Source organism: Poeciliopsis prolifica, unplaced genomic scaffold, assembly GCF_027474105.1.
Source record: "Poeciliopsis prolifica strain line A6 unplaced genomic scaffold, Auburn_PproV2 SCAFFOLD008, whole genome shotgun sequence".
Lineage (NCBI taxonomy): Eukaryota > Metazoa > Chordata > Actinopteri > Cyprinodontiformes > Poeciliidae > Poeciliopsis > Poeciliopsis prolifica.
This window is the reverse complement of record NW_026562383.1, coordinates 1,838,534-1,854,442: the sequence shown is the minus strand read 5'-3', so window position 1 is coordinate 1,854,442 and position 15,909 is coordinate 1,838,534. Positions and strand designations below refer to the sequence as shown.

The 15,909-nt window shown below is 40.3% G+C and overlaps 2 protein-coding genes and 1 non-coding gene across 3 annotated transcripts; 2 read left to right on the top strand and 1 right to left on the bottom strand.

Moving 5' to 3' along the window:
* The first annotated feature begins 30 nt into the window (after positions 1 to 30).
* On the top strand, positions 31 to 102 carry trnap-ugg (transfer RNA proline (anticodon UGG)). The gene has a single exon. It is a non-coding gene; the product is annotated as a tRNA-Pro (tRNA).
* A 6,145-nt stretch (positions 103 to 6,247) lies between these two features.
* On the top strand, positions 6,248 to 7,333 carry LOC129361725 (transcription factor Sox-14). The gene has a single exon (XM_055032755.1). It carries the CDS (start codon positions 6,248 to 6,250, stop codon positions 6,962 to 6,964), a length of 717 nt encoding a protein of 238 aa, XP_054888730.1. The 3' UTR covers positions 6,965 to 7,333.
* A 1,706-nt stretch (positions 7,334 to 9,039) lies between these two features.
* Positions 9,040 to 15,682, bottom strand: selenof (selenoprotein F). The gene is made up of 5 exons (XM_055032756.1): positions 15,583 to 15,682; positions 13,079 to 13,246; positions 10,542 to 10,605; positions 10,350 to 10,399; positions 9,040 to 9,771 (listed from the first exon to the last, which is right to left on the bottom strand). Exons 1-5 carry the CDS (start codon positions 15,628 to 15,630, stop codon positions 9,640 to 9,642), a joined length of 462 nt encoding a protein of 153 aa, XP_054888731.1. The 5' UTR covers positions 15,631 to 15,682; the 3' UTR covers positions 9,040 to 9,639.
* Between the last annotated feature and the right edge of the window lie 227 nt (positions 15,683 to 15,909).

The following is a 15,909-nucleotide window of genomic DNA, read 5'->3' as shown; positions in this document are numbered from 1 at the left end:
TATGTTGTACTTCAGGTTTCACATGCATCCGGCTCGTTGGTCTAGGGGTATGATTCTCGCTTTGGGTGCGAGAGGTCCCGGGTTCAAATCCCGGACGAGCCCAGTTTTTCTGTATGTGTATTTTTTTACGAATAAAATTTAGCTGTTAGTGCACACGGAAAATACTTGATAATTTTTTACTTTCTTCTTGAATATAAAATTAGAATAAAAGCATAATTTCAAGGATCTAAACGCTGAAACGTAAAAGGGGTGTGTTTGCCAGTAGAATTGAGTTTATCCTGACCTCTAGTGGACTCTGATGGAATTACTGTTTATTGTTTCGTTTCTGTTCATTGGATGAACTAATTACCGCACGTATAATGGCTCATTTATGAAAGAGCTTAATTTGTTTTCTTTTTAATTCGGCTCACATCCAAAATACATTACTAATACCAAAATGAAATAAAATATTGTAACTTATAAAGATTTTTCAGAGGTGAACTGTGGTCTGTTTGTGAGGTGATTGTTGAGGCTTCTGCCTGGAGCTTCTGACAAAGCAGATCAGGCTGAATTGTGTTAAATACACTGGAATTAAAATCGGTTCCTCACTGTGTAGCCTGTTTCGATGGGTTTGTTGAAACATAGACTTGTTAATGAACTAGATCTTTAGGGAAATTGACAGATCAGACCTGAAGGTGAGGTTCTTGAATCAGGTGTATGATGACATCTTCAACTCCAACTCTATACAGATCTTCACCCGTTGATGACTGATGTGGGAGTTTCTTTGGTACCAGAACGAGGCAGGATGTTGTAACCTGGTTAAACGACTCTGCAATACATTTAAGCTCAAGAGAAAGATGTTTCTGCTTTCAAGAAAAGAAATGTGGCACTTGAGTAGCAGTTTTGAGTCGTTGACACTTCTTTCTCCCTCTACACATCATGTAACAGCAAATAGTTCCAATGATTTTCAAGATGTCAGTTGAGACTGATATGTCTTCCTGGGACTATTTGTACAAAATCTTTGTCTAGTTGCTCAGAAAGTGCATGAGGCGACTTAAAAAAAAAAGATGCTTTTCTGTCTCCTCTCTGGGAGCTTATCTGAGCTTGCTGTTGTGACAGCGTCTCAAACCCCAGACCCCCTCCGTCCCGGCTCAGTCCTGAACTATAAAAAGAGTTCAGGACAGTTCGCTCCTTTTCTCCTTCTGTTACGGTGCAGCAGCATCTTCACAGGACCCACGCTCTTCCTATTATTTTCCATAAGCTTCTTACTGGCGCAATGCTTCACCAGTTGTAGAGCCCACTCATATTGTGATACGCATGAGTTTCTATATATTTTTTGAGTACATCTTCCCTTTATCCACCCTGGTTATATAGCAGAAGAAATTGCTGATAATTCCTGTGTTTTACACTGATGCTCTAATCCTGTTCTCCAGAGAGAGAGAGAGAAAAGACAGTATCAATGATGTTTCCCTTCTTTTTCACAGCACAGAGTGTTTTTGCTGTTTTCCTCTTAAAAAGCAAAAAATAAAACAAATAAATAAAACAAATAAATAAAATAGCAGTTTAAAAATACAAATTTAATCTCAGAATTTCAAAAAAGGATGAAAGACAATAGAGGTTTGAATTTTTTTTTTAAACAACCCAGGATCCTGACAATGCTAAACAATAACAGACACTGAAAACTATTTGCCCATGATCTCCTGTTAGTCAGGTAATGTCCTAACTTGCTTTTGATCTAAATGAGTAGTTTTGTTAATAATTGCCTTTATAGCCAAACTTATTGTTGCCTAAAATCTTCTAAGGGCTGTATTATGTGTTTTCCTGGTACATGGTGCCATTTTAAAGCACAATCAAGTAACTATGTCATATGCAGTTGTCATGAAAATGCTAAATATATAAATGAAATTTGACTTTGCAATGTAACATCTTGAAATTGGGCCTCTGTTTCTTTAAGAAACTTCTGAACTTTCTGAAACTCCGCCTTCAGGAAGCCATCACAACATGGCTCCTTTATTAACCCTTGAACAATGTTTTTACCAGTGTTGCTATAACGAGCTCAGATGCACAGTTTCACTAGGTGTCCACTAAATGATGCTGACTAGTCTGAAGGAGCTGAATAGGGGCTACTCTGTGAGGTGGAAGCTGAGAAGCTTGGAACCTGCAGCTCCGTGGAGGAGCTTCGTCCCTGAAGGTGGGGCTAGGTTCACCCAGGCGTTTAGCCCTCTGAATAGTTACCATGGGAGATTCAAGAATTTCTCAAACATGCATGATAAAAATCAAGGCAACACTCCAGGCATGTTTTTGATCAGGGAATAATATTCTGACATGATATAAATCTCAAAAAGTTAATTTTACATGACACTGTCCCTTTAATAAAATACGTTGACCTTTGTGTGACAGGAGGAGGATTTCTATTTCTATTTCAAACCTACTTTACAAATCTGGACATAACATGTAATGTATTTGTGAAAGGCTCTTCACCACTATTTTGTTGAAAATAATATTTACTTTCATTCTCCTATCATAACCAAAATGTCCTTTTAGAAGGAAGCAGCCGCCTGCTCAGACTCTCCAAGCAGCACTTTCATTTCCTGCAGGATGTTTTAAATCTCTTTCTTCTGTGGCACTGAGTCGCTGACAAATGCCCAGTTGTAAAATGCATCTCATTGACTGCTGACTCGGTTGTATTACATGGTGGCTTAAAGGGGCCACCGCAGTAATGTGGCCCCCAGGTTTATCCCCGAATGTTGGAGGGAGTGTGTTAATATCAAGCAGAGGCCCCACCCTCAAACTGGGATTGAAGCTTTCAGCCACAAAGCCAGAACCGTATTCCTCCATCAATGTGTCAGTAGGAAAGCTATTAATAAGCGCTTTACTTTTCCTAAGTATGGTGAGTATAAGCACAAGATTTAGTGAAATCCTTCCCAGAGCACTGAAAATCTTGGGGGGATTTTCCCCCCTGAAATGTATCCTAATGGACTACTCAGAGGTGTCAGAAGCCCCGTTAAACTCCAATGTGTTTTTTGGACTTTAAAGTTTTTATTTGGAGCTGAAGTGACAGAATTTTGAGTGGAAGCAAATTGGAACTTTTCTAAATCTAACACAAAATCCTTTAGTCAGCTCTCATCAGTGCAGACTGCAGGGTTCTCCAAAAAAAGAAAGCAACCCGACCACTTCTTATTTCAGTCTGTTTTACAGCAACAAATTGACAATGATGGGTAGTTCAGAGCACTTTACTTTTACAACAACAAACATTACAAACGTTTTAATAAACAATCATTGCTCTGCCAGGTCGTAAAACTATTTAAATGTAACTTTAAGTTTACAAAAGCACGCAACAGATTCCACAGGATCATTATTTTTTTTTAAAATGCTTAAGTTCAAATATTTAAAAGCATTGCATAGAAAGTAATACTTCATCAGCAGGGAATTTGACACTCTTTATTCCAACATTGCTTCAGCTTATTGAGACTGTTGTCCTCACTATATTTTAGATTTATCAATATATGTAAGATATTATGGAAAATCCACCTTTTTGAGCCTTTTCCCACAATTTTCCCCCCTTAGCTCCTTCAGACTAGCCAGCAGCAATTAGCAAACATCTGGTGGAACTACTCATCTGCTGAGCTCATTATTTACCTTCTCAGTAAAAATGATAAGGTTCAGAAAGAGCAGGAGTTTCTTAAAGAGACAGCGCTCCAATTTCATAGCATTGTTACAAAGTGAAATTTCCTTCAATTAATACTTGACATATACAGTATTTTATGACCGAAGGTTACATAGTTCTTGGTTGTGCTTTAATATGGTATTATGTGCCTAGAAAATACATAGTATTGCCCCTTTAACAAAAACTCTGTTCCAAGGTCATGATTCTGCTTCCACCTTGTTTCACTCTATAGATGATAATGTCGTTGAATCAAAGTTAACTTTCAGAATTGTGGACAAAGGCTAATGCTTTTAGAGACATGTCTGTGGTTTAGCCCCACCTTTTAGTCCAGACACTTGAGAAGAATGCAGCAGAGTTTAGTCACCTAACCAGAACGCTGTAGAAATGATCACTTGTCCCCAAACAGTTTCTGTCTTATCTTCTCATTACTTTGGGAAAAACCTCCAGTTTTCGTGATGCGTCTGCTGTTATGCCGTTTTTTCAGGATCTCAATCAAATTCAATACATTGGACTCTGAAACACTTTGAGGATGATGTTTCTAGAATCCAGATGACCTTTGACTGGTAAAGGCCGACGGAGAATGAGGAAACCCATTGGAGAGGTTCTGCTTGTTGGGAACATGAAACTAGAAAGACAAATCAAAAAGATTCATGATGAATTGTTGGAGACGGTGAAGTGACTGGGGACTGCTGGACAAAATAAAGAAGCTGTTCTACTATTGATCAGAGCTGATTTGTTTTGTTAGATTCCTCTTTTATTCACAGACGTACAGCCTGTCTCTCTATCTCGTCCTTTATTTGCTTTTTCACCTACCTGCCAGCCTCTTTCTACACTGTGACTCCCTAATCCACCTGAGTGCATAGAGGACAGTTTTGACATAAGAAGAAAAGATAGTCTCCTAAAGAGAGGACCAGTATCTTTAGAGCCGAGAGGATAACCGGATTATGGCCACCCATTTTGAGCTGCAGGCACCCCCCCCCCCTTTTTATCCTCTCCTGCACCACTCCCCCCCCCCCCCCCCCCCACACACACACACACACACACCACCAACCTCATCTCTTTGGAGTTGAAACGTTGCCCTTTCTTAGAAGTCCCTCTAAACACTTATAGGTACAAAACAACACAAGACAATTTTTCCACTTAAAACAACCAAAGCCTTTGTGGAGAGCAAAAAGAAGCGGATCATTTCTGCACACGTTGCCGTCCTCCAGCTGCTGTTCTTCTGCAGGGTGATTGTCTCTGCGCCTCCCGTGTGGAGGCCTGCCTGCCTGCAGACGCCCCAAAACAGATAACGGCAGCTGCAAGGAGGAAGATGAGCTGCCTGAGCCCGGCTGTCCTCCCAGCCTCCGGACAGGGAGAGGAAAACATCTTATCGCCCCCACCTCCAGTCTCTTGTGCTCCACCGAATCTTTTATGTCAGGTTATTTTGCCCTTGAAGAGACCTGGATTGCTTTAGATGATTTGAGGCAAATTGGAATAAAGACCACCCTCTCTCCCCTCCTCCTCTTCATCAGTGGTTGCCCTGACATCGCTAAGACAACGGAAAGCCGAACGCCGATCATCCACCAGCCACAGCAGGCCTGTCCACAGGAAAACACACCCCACCTTGTTCAAGGAATAATCCCTCTGGAGCCATTTTGGCTATTTTTTTTTTTTTTTTGAGGCAGTTTCCACTTCAGTTCACAGAAAGAAATGTATCTTTTCTGTAAATTGATTGTGCTAGTTTGATATTTTTTTCTTTTTCCATTTTGTCAGGTTAGAACCATGTACTGTGTGGAGTTTCATTCCAATTTCATGTGACAGAGGAACAAAAGTTCTGCATAATTCAGAAATGTTGGGGTTTCCAAAATATTTCACAATTAAAACACTTTAAAAACAACACAGCTGACCAGAGTCCTGTACATCACACCCAGACATAAAAAAAACCAAGAATAAATTCATTAACGATAAGAGTAAAAATCGAAACTTCAAGTTCAAAGTCAGTGAGAAAAGATCAACTTTAAGAAGACTTTTGAAAAAAGCATGAAGAAACTCAGTTTGTCTGATTTGTAAAGGTAAACCATTCCACAGTTTAGAGGTATCAGAGTAAAGGAGGCTGCATAGAAACATGTATTTGTAAAAAAATGTAAAAACTCTCTTGAGATTTTTTCCCCGTTTTGTTTTGGTCATCACAGAAAATTCCAATAAAATCCAGCAAAGTTTCTAGACAATGTGAGAAAAAGTTGTAGTTATTCTCCTATTTTGTCTTAAAGGATTATATGGTCTCTTTAATCCCCCTGTGCCCCACCCCCCTCCCCCTCCATCTCCCTCCTCCCTGTCAGCGGTGATGAGTGGATGACATGCTCTGCGTCATCAACAACAAGCTCCCACTCGGTCCCGCGTGGCCCCCTTTCATTCACTCATTCAGGCTTTCGGCTTCACTGTTCAAGTTTTCCTCCAGTCAGTTTGGACTTTTTGTTCCCCGAATCCTCCAGAACTAAACCAGCTTCTGGACTTTTTTTTTCCCTCCTCAGCAGCTTTTGCTTTTACGCACGAGAGGAGCATGAGCTTTTCCAAGCGGTGACTTGATTCCCTTTACATTTCCAACATCAGCCCGTAAAAATGGCAAAACCTTTGGATCACATTAAGAGGCCCATGAACGCCTTCATGGTTTGGTCCAGAGGGCAGAGGAGGCGCATGGCCCGGGAAAACCCCAAGATGCACAACTCTGAAATCAGCAAGCGGCTGGGCGCGGAGTGGAAGCGGCTCTCTGACCCGGAGAAGCGGCCGTACATCGACGAGGCGAAGCGGCTGCGGGCTCAGCACATGAAGGAGCATCCGGACTACAAGTACCGGCCCCGGCGCAAACCCCGGGGTCCCCTGAAGAGGGACCGCTTGGTTTTCCCGCTGCCGTCTTTGCTCGGCGACGCGGCGGAACACCTGAAGGGGGTTCACCTGGACTCTTTGATCGTTTCCGGGGACAAACCCAGAACTCTGCTTTCTCCTTCCCCCTCATCCCCCTCTCCGTTCTCGCTCTGTGAGCCGCTCACGCAGTTCAGCACCGGAGCTGTCCAGCGGACTGCGGAAGTGCCGCGCGCTCTGGCCGCAGGCGCGCTGCCCTACGGCGCGCACGCCTTCGGCTACCAGGGCGCAGGGTTCGGGGGGCTGGCGAGCCCCGGGCAGCACCAGCCTCCGTCCAGCCCAGCCGGGTACGTGGTTCCCTGCAGCTGCAGCGCCTGGTCCGCAGCCTCCCTGCACCCTCAGGTGGCGTACATCCTGCTTCCAGGAGGGATGAGCAAGGCTGCATCATACGCGCCACCAAACTCCCCCAGCATGTGAGACTGGAAAACCAAACACTATCAAATATTCCTCTGAAGGAAGATTCTACTAAAGTGGCTGGAAAGGTGTACAAAGGAGGAGGAACATCTTACAATAACTCCAAGCTTTAAAAGAAACAAACTAAAACCAGCTGAAGGAAGTTTCATGTCTGCGAACAGATGTCTTTTTTTATCACTCAAAATGCGCTAAGACAATGTGATCACTTTCATATGTTGCTTTAAACCCAAGGAGGGAAGAAAAACACTGTTCTGAAGGACTTTTGGTAAATTTACTCCTGTTCCTCACCTGAACGCGATTCATATCAAGGTTACGGTATGCTTCTTTGTTTTCACATCGAATAAAACGAATAAAACCGATATTTAGATTGTATCACTGGAGCTGAAAATCTATGAATCTGCTGCCATTCAAAGAAAACAGCATTTAAAATGAACTTTAGTATCTATCTATCTATCTGTCTGTCTGTCTGTCTGTCTGTCTGTCTGTCTGTCTGTCTGTCTGTCTGTCTATCTATCTATCTATCTATCTATCTATCTATCTATCTATCTATCTATCTATCTATCTATCTATCTATCTATCTATCTATCTATCTATCTATCTATCTATATAATAATTCCATGTAATAAATTAGTGCACAATTGTTAAGATGAAGAAAACCATGAACAATTTTCTCTATTTATACTGATGAAAGTTATGTATTTGTGCACATCCCCCCCCCAAAAAGTGCAGCCACTTCTTCCAGACATCTTTGGAAAAATCAACCTGACCACACTCTGTGTAGAGCACGTTAGTTTGGAGCTCAAACAGAATAAAAATCTATACATTCATTGTTATATGTGATAAAGGTGCAACTAATGATTATTTTGGGGATGTAATTAATCGATTAATTGGACAAAAGAAATTGGCATGTTTGGCTGATTTTTCATTTTAACCTCCGAATCTGTTTTTATGCAGTATTGAACAACTATAAAATGCAAATTAGCAAATAATTCATGTCCTTTCTTAAATAGGAAAATAAATATTTCACTTTCTAAATTGCATTAACTTAACATTCCTTTAGCCATCGCTTGATCATTTGGAGCAAAAGATTTGCAGCTAACAAAATACTTTGAACATCAACATGTGAAAAGATAAACTCGTTCTAAACTTAACATAAATACAGTGTAGAACTAATCTGGTGGATATTATTTACTAACCAATTTGTAATTTGATAGGAAAGGGTGTTTAGTAAGATGTTTCTTCTTTTTTTACTATAGAATTTGAACCAGGTGAAATTAAAATCATATCACTTAAGTTTCTGGGAAGAGCATGTTTCCTATCTGTCTTAATTCCAAGATGTACAGTTTTGTGCAGTTTCACCTTAATTATTGCATCTGAGTGTGTTTTGTTTAGCAAATGGCATTTTTATTAGTCTGTAAACTCCAATAATTCGATTACTAGATTAATTATTTCAAGAATTTGTTAATCAGGGTTATTTAGTTAGTCTTTGTTTCCGCAGTCAGAAAATGAATTTTGATCAGCCTCAGTTCTGCGTCTTTCTAACATTTCAAAGACCGAGAGCTGAGACAGCAATCTGACTCTATGCCAACAGGAGGAGAACAGGAACAGAAAACTTCCTGTCCTGTTATTTTAAATAATTTTTATAACAACTGAAGGTAACAGTTATCTGAGTGTGCAGTAAAATGGCACTATGTGCCTTGAAAACACATAATACTGTCCCTTTAAACTTCAGGTCATTTTTCAGCATGGTAAATCTTCAAAGTGCCAACTCTTTGAAGGTCGCGGGTGGCGAGACTGACATTACTGTGGACTTTCACCTCTGCTGACTCAAAGTTCCTAAAACTTACAACAGATAATCTATTTTCATCATAGATTTTGTAGATAAATGTAGTTATATGAAAATCCAACAGGTTTCAAACAAGCGTCAACACAAAGTAGCAACCTGATGCAAAACATAGCTGCAATACACAAAAACACCACTAGATGTCAGCACATCATCTAAAATAGACACTTCTGTCCAGGAACAATCTGATGCGTTTGTTGGCATCAGAGGAAAAAAAACCCAACACCTTAAAGGAGAAATTGAAGATTCTGTTTATTGTTGCATATTTATCCCATCAACCAGCTCAAAAACGAACCCTGAAAAGAAAACCAGTTCCTCTTCAAAAGCAGCCGCTGAAGAAACACACAGATTTCCATCAGAGCTCACATCCCAGAACCGGTTTACTGTGAGCTCTTCACTGACGTGTGTCTCATCAAGGCCGGGTGCGTTCGCTGAGGAAAGGGGATTCACTCTCTCTTACTGCTGGTCACAACAGTAAGCATCATAAAAATAATCATCTCACAACAATATCCGACAGACAAAAAGAGGAACGTTTATCTTAGCAAAAGATGATTCCTTTGTGAAATTGATTTTATGGACGTGTTTTAGGGTTTTAGTCGAGTCATCTGGTGAGATCCACGCAGACACACTGATTATAATCAGATACAAAAACACAGATTAATGATTTAAACAGCTGTCGAGCCCAGGTTTTATACAAACAGCTAAACGATGACAGAAATCCAATGAAACAAAAAGCAACATTTTTGCCCAAAATAAAGTCCATTTTCTTGGTAATTTAAGAGACCACTTAAGTTCTATACATATTTTTTAAAAAATTATATTTTTTTGTGTGTGTCTATATTCGGTCTAACTTCTCACTCAGAAACTCTTCTACGCTGTCGGTGTTCCACTTGGTGATGCTGAGCTCTTCAGCGATGTTCCCGTTATCGTCCAGGAGCTTCAGGATGGGATCGGAGCCTCTGACGTACTGCGCCATGGAAACGGGAGACAGAAGACACGAGCCGTGTTAGAAACGCACATCAACGCTTGGTAAAAATAGATGATGCCAGAGAATGATAAGATGAGGGCTGAAAACGATTGGATTAGTCGCGATTAATAAATTCTTGAAATAATTGCCAACTAATTTGATAACTGATTAATCTTAACTGAAGAATACAGACACAAAAAATGCAAATTGGTGTTTAAAAATAACATATTCAGAGCAGTAATTAAGCCAAAAGGGTACAAAAAACATATACAAGATAAAAACACCTCAGTCTGTAAAAGTGTTTCCTCTAGTGGTACAGTTTTATCTTCACCCAGTCCAGCTAAAGGAATGTTACGATGTTTCATTTTAGGCATTGAATATTTTTATTATTTAAAAAGAGAAATTAATTATTTGTTTGTTTGCATTTTTGAATTTTTAATATTTAAAAAAGTGTTTAAATTAAATGTGACATTTTTCAATCTGATCAATCAACCGTCAGAATAATCGATTAATCGTTCACTAAAATAATCGTTAGTTGCAGCCCTACACAACAGAAGAACATAACTCTTCAGGGTTACCTTGATCTGAAGACCTTTAAACATCTTGGGCATCTCGCTCCTGACAAAAGCTGAGGGGAAAAAGCAGAGTCAGAGGTCATGTGGACAGACAGATGGACGGACATCTTGAGAATGCGGCAGAAACAGCTGAGGGGACACAGCTGAGGTAAATAAACAACAGATGGACGTCCTTCGTCTCTCTGCAGAACTTACCCTGGACTTGAGGGAACCTCCCCAGTTTTCATCCACACACCTCCAGGATCGCTCCGGCGTAGAGCTGCAGGGGGAAATGAAAAAGATAAAAAAAATAAAGAGATGTGTTTGAGTCTCCGCTGGAGGGGCGGAGCTTAGCGTGGAGGAGCAGAGCCATAAACAAGCCGTGGCATCTTCAAGATCAATAAGCAGCAAATCTGAGCATATGCAGCAGGCCTGATGGATGACGAAGATGAAGATGAGCTTTTCAACAACCAGTTAGTCAGTAAAGACGTCAGTGACACATTTATAGTTTTGGTTTTGATTAAATATATAGATGAGATGAGCCAATCAAAATGATCCAGTCATACTATGGTTGGGCCATAAATTTATTAAGTCAATCGAATAGCTTTTTTATGGAGATTTAATTTTTAGAAAAATGAAGATATATTTTCACTAATGTACTACTTTCACTTCATAGTGTGTCTGTCTTTCCATGGACAGAATGAAATGACCATCAATCCATCAGGGATCAGGTTTGTAATGTTTCCTGATGCTGGGAGATAGTGGAAGGAGTCGTGTGTGTTAATACACACCACACCACAACAGAACATTTTGCTTTGGCATCATTGAATTTGGAATACAGAAATAAAAATAGAGTCACAAAACCGACTCCATAAAGCTGTTTGGAAGTTCCACAACAAATACTGCGATGGAAACTGTTTAAAAAAAATTTAACAGGGAAAAGAGAACACTGAACAGATCGAACAAATATTACCCAGATGGAATATAAAGATATAAACGATTCACTAAGAGAGACTGAATTCAACGTTTCTGCACTGCTCCGGCCTCCAAGAGCACAACAATATTTATTAAAGGGGTAAAAAACTGTAAAAAAAAAGCTGATTTTTATTAAAAGGGAGAAAAAAAAATCTATTCAAATCAGAAATCAGATTTAGTATGGAGAAAAAAAAGATTTTATGTTTAAACCTTAAGTCTCTTCAGTCACTCATGACAGGCAAAATATAAGAAGAACGATGTGATTTTGAGTGTTCTGTAAACACTTGAAAACTAACCAACAGCATGTTCTCACACGGTTTCTGTTAAGGTTATAAAAGATCTGACAAGGACAACTTGAAAACGGTATCAGCCAGGAGAAACCATGATGGATCTCCAGAATACATAGGGAGAATTAAAAATGTGTATGTATGAATGAAAATGTATGTTTTCCAGCGTTTCTCATCGAAGGTCATCACACAGCAGGTTTCCACGCTCTGAAATGAGTGTCTCACAGGTATTATCATCGATTGTTCTGCAAAGAGGCCTAAAAGACGGAGATAAGTCAGGTTAGCTGAACTCAACCTGCTCACTAACCAACAGGGCTCTGCAGAGAGCCTAACGACTCACCACTCATGTCCAATCCAACAATTAAACGGATTCTTAAGGGACATTATTGTTGCTGTCTGAGGGGGAATGTGCTGAGAGGCGGTGTGGTTTCAGCAGGTACAACGAGGGGATGGAGAGCAGCAGGAGGAGGCCGATTGCTCTTCAAGTGACAGTTTTTACTCAAATCGTAGGGAGGAGAAGGAGGAAGCGGAAAGAGGTAATCTTGGCTGTAAGCGTCTTTCTGGAATAGAGTTATCATCAAGAGGTGTAATGAGGTGTTCACTACACTTCTGAGAATGTACTGTTGCTAGGATACTACACACGCGCTCCAGGGGATTTGCTTAAATCAAAAGAGAGAAAAAAAAAAAAAGAATGCTGTTTTCCCACCATCAGTCGACTGTGCGTTTATCCATCAGAGCTCAGCGAGGGTTGCAATGATTCCTGCTGTAATCACAGAGGGGATCGCCACGGAGACGGTCCCGGGGCAAAACCTGCCAATTCAGCCCGTCACAGGGGTGTTAACAGAGGCTGGGAAAGCTTTGTCATGATGGAGTTTCAGAGTAGTTACAAATGTGTGCCAAGTTTCCTCAGTATTCCAATAATGCCGAAAACCCCCACAATTTTGCAATTCTTATTTCCATTAAATAAGAAACACAGTCGAAAATCACATGTGAAGAAGCTTGTTCAGGCCTATAAATCATTACAAAACGGCATCCTCCTACTAGTTCCTGTGCTCTTCTTCAGGGTTTGCATCAGTAGCAACATCCAGTTGTTCATAATATGACTTGTGTGATGTGAAATAAATGATTCCCTTGCAGTTTTGCAAAATAAACCAAATTCATGCGTCCATTAAGCTAATTTATTTTCGCAATGTCAAACTGTGTTCTATGGTCAAAGGAATCTCAGCTGGTGACAGACGGCTCAGAGATGATGCACAGTTGCAAAGTGTCAACAAACCCACAGACAGATGGCAAACTGAGCTGCTTTTAGTAGCGGCAGAATGCTAAAGAATGCGACCCTCTGTCAATAAAAGCTGACGCATTCTGACAGATTGTCCTGCATTCCTTACACCGTCTTCAGTTTGCACCTCTGACATAGTAAACTATTCTTATTTTTACAGGCATTCCCTCTGTTCTCTAAATAAGCTCTCATGTAGCCCAGCCCAGCCTTACCTTGCGTGATTCCATCTGAGCCTCCTGCTGGCAGCACTGCCGGCAGATGGGCTGCAGCTTGGTGAGGCTGAACTCCCCCAGCAGGTCGCAGGAGCTGCACAGGAGGTTACTGGAGAAGCCCAGCTCCCTGCAAGCCTCGGACGACAGCTCGGCCCCATACGCAGACAGCTGTAAGGATACGCAGGTTACATGAGAAGGAGATTCAATTAGGAACCAAATACGTTCATCATACAGTCTCAAGTGGAACTCAGTCTGTATGAGAATGAGATGGTCTTTATCACCTTTGAACACCATTTGAAGCTCGCCTTGAGTGTACAAAAACATGCAACAGATTTCAGTCTATTAGACAAATCACTCCGAAATGTTCAATTTATGTTTAGCAACAATAATTTAAATTTCTGTCTAACGTTACTAAATATCAGTGTATGATCAGATATGTTGGTGACCCAGATTGAGCCAGACACCAGCTTTTTGGACATATAGACCCTGACATTTGATTTTACAATATTTATCTATAAAGAGCCGTTAATGGTAAACAGAGTTTTTTACATCTGATAATCCGGTAGACTCTGCTCGACTGGGGACAAATTGTGACATTTGTTCCATTTTCATTTGCTGCAGTTCAAATTCACATGGCACTGTAAGCTAATTGAAAAATACCTGTTCCTCTCCTCACCTGTGGGACGACAACTGAAGGAAACAACATGAAAACCTCTGAAGACCACTTTTACCTTTATAAAATGTAAATAAAAATGGAGCGACATCAAATCTTAGTGGTTGTAGGATTTGTTTTGTCTTCGGTAAAAGATCACGAGCCTGACCCCTAACCCTTCTCACACTAGCACTAGAATCCCAGTTTTGTTTGTTTTGGTTGTATTTACCCAGAAGGCCCTGTTTTATACTGCACTTCCTGCTTTTGGAGACATTGGGGCTTGATTACACATTCACACCTGACTGAACAAACCAGACTTTATAGAGAAAAGAAATGGAGCTTTAAACAGGACTGGTGTGAATGCAGCCGTAGTGATCGTCGATGTGAAATGGGGGAAAAAGGCAGGTGGTTAAATTGCCCCTTTTCTACCTACACCTGATAATGATCTGATCATTTTCATACAAGTATGAATGCACAAGTTTTGGACCAACACCACAAACTAAGACATGAGAATTTGCAGCAATAAGCTACTGCAAATCACACATTTATTTCCTTTGTGTAGGTCTGGACTATCAAGATGCCACTGAATAAGATTACAATGCCTTTTAAAATAAGAATTAAAAACAAACAAACCTAGAAGCATATCACAAAATTAGTTAAGATGGTGACGGCCACACCAAACAAGGGCAATGTTTGGAGTCGTCATCAAAAACCTGGAAGGTACCCCACATGTCTAACTCAAATCATCAGGGGCGTTTCCACAAAATACAAAGAAAATGTATGTAAACTTCCAAAGTTGGGAAAAAATTTATATATATATATATCTCAAATAGAAATAAGTTTGGTAATTATAATCAATATTAAATAAGAAACCTTCTTACTGAGGGAAAACAAGAAATACATATTTTAATTCTTGTTTTTGGCTCGTTACAGTTATTGAACAGTAATTTCGTCAGAAAACAGGAAGGAGAGAGAAGAAATGGCACGAGACCTGGAATCGAACCCACTTTCCTGTTTTTCATTAAGTGACCGGAAATAACAGATTTCAACTATACAGTCTCGTGCGCTTGAACTGGTTTTTTATTTCCTTTGACATGAAAATGGAAGATGTTGTCCTTGAATATTTTTGTACGGACTTTAATGAGTTGAAAATGCATCTCTTTGTAAATATGTTGGCCAAATTAAGCTTTTATAAGCAATAAAGCACACTCACAAAAAAACAACTTGTATTTGGTGTTATAAAATTTCATTAGATAGAAAAAAACATTTCCGCTCGCAAAAAATATCCAAACAGTAAGTTCTGCTTCTTGTCATCTTGTGTGGTTCGCTGTGTCCAGCAGACACGTCACGCTCCACTCATTTGTTTTCGTTTTCAGCGGAGTTTATGTTAACGCTTCACAGAAGGTCTCCTTTCATTTTCGGAATACGAAAACACCGTAGACCACGAGCGCCCTCCGTGCCACGTCACTTTAACGCTAAACGTCATTTTAAATCTCGGTTGTCGTTCAGCTTTTATACAGATTGAGAGTTTGGAACGCCGGAAGTCAAACGTCAACGTTGCCTCTCGGCGCCAAAAACCTGTACATGAACTGTTCAGTTCATTTCTGATAGCAGCGTCATCCAGATTTACAGCGTTGAACGAATAAAAACTCAATTTCTCCTCTTGGTTCGCAGCTATTCATTGGAAGAGCCACGTCATGTAGCGACTCCTGGAACAACAGGATGCGGTGCTCGAAGCTGAACGACGGACTGTAAGAACCACCAGCCGACTGTACGCGGCCGGTGATGGCTGTAAGCTTGTAGGGAGTCTCCCTGTGGCTAACACCGGCTCTCTCAGCGTTAATAAACTCACCGTCTGCAGCAACGACAGCAGCCACAGGAGATACACCTCTCCCGACATTTTGCAGCCTGCTTTGTTAGCGAAACTTCTACTATGGCCCTTTATTATTCCACTCAGGGAAAGCTATACTCGCCTGAGTAATGTTCAGTTTGAAAAATAGATTTGTCCTTTATTTTTCAGCTTATTGTCAGAAAATAAACACTTTCGCTTGAAATATTTTGTTTGATTTTTTTAATGAAAATTTTCTTTTCTATTCCTTTCATTTTGTAATTTTCTTTAATCTTTTCTATGTTGGCATTAACTAAAGCCGACTAAAAATCTCTTCCTTGTCTTTATTGA

Excerpts from the sequence above, each read along its gene's own strand:
- LOC129361725 (XM_055032755.1), top strand. The coding sequence starts at position 6,248 with ATGGCAAAACCTTTGGATCACATTAAGAGGCCCATGAACGCCTTCATG.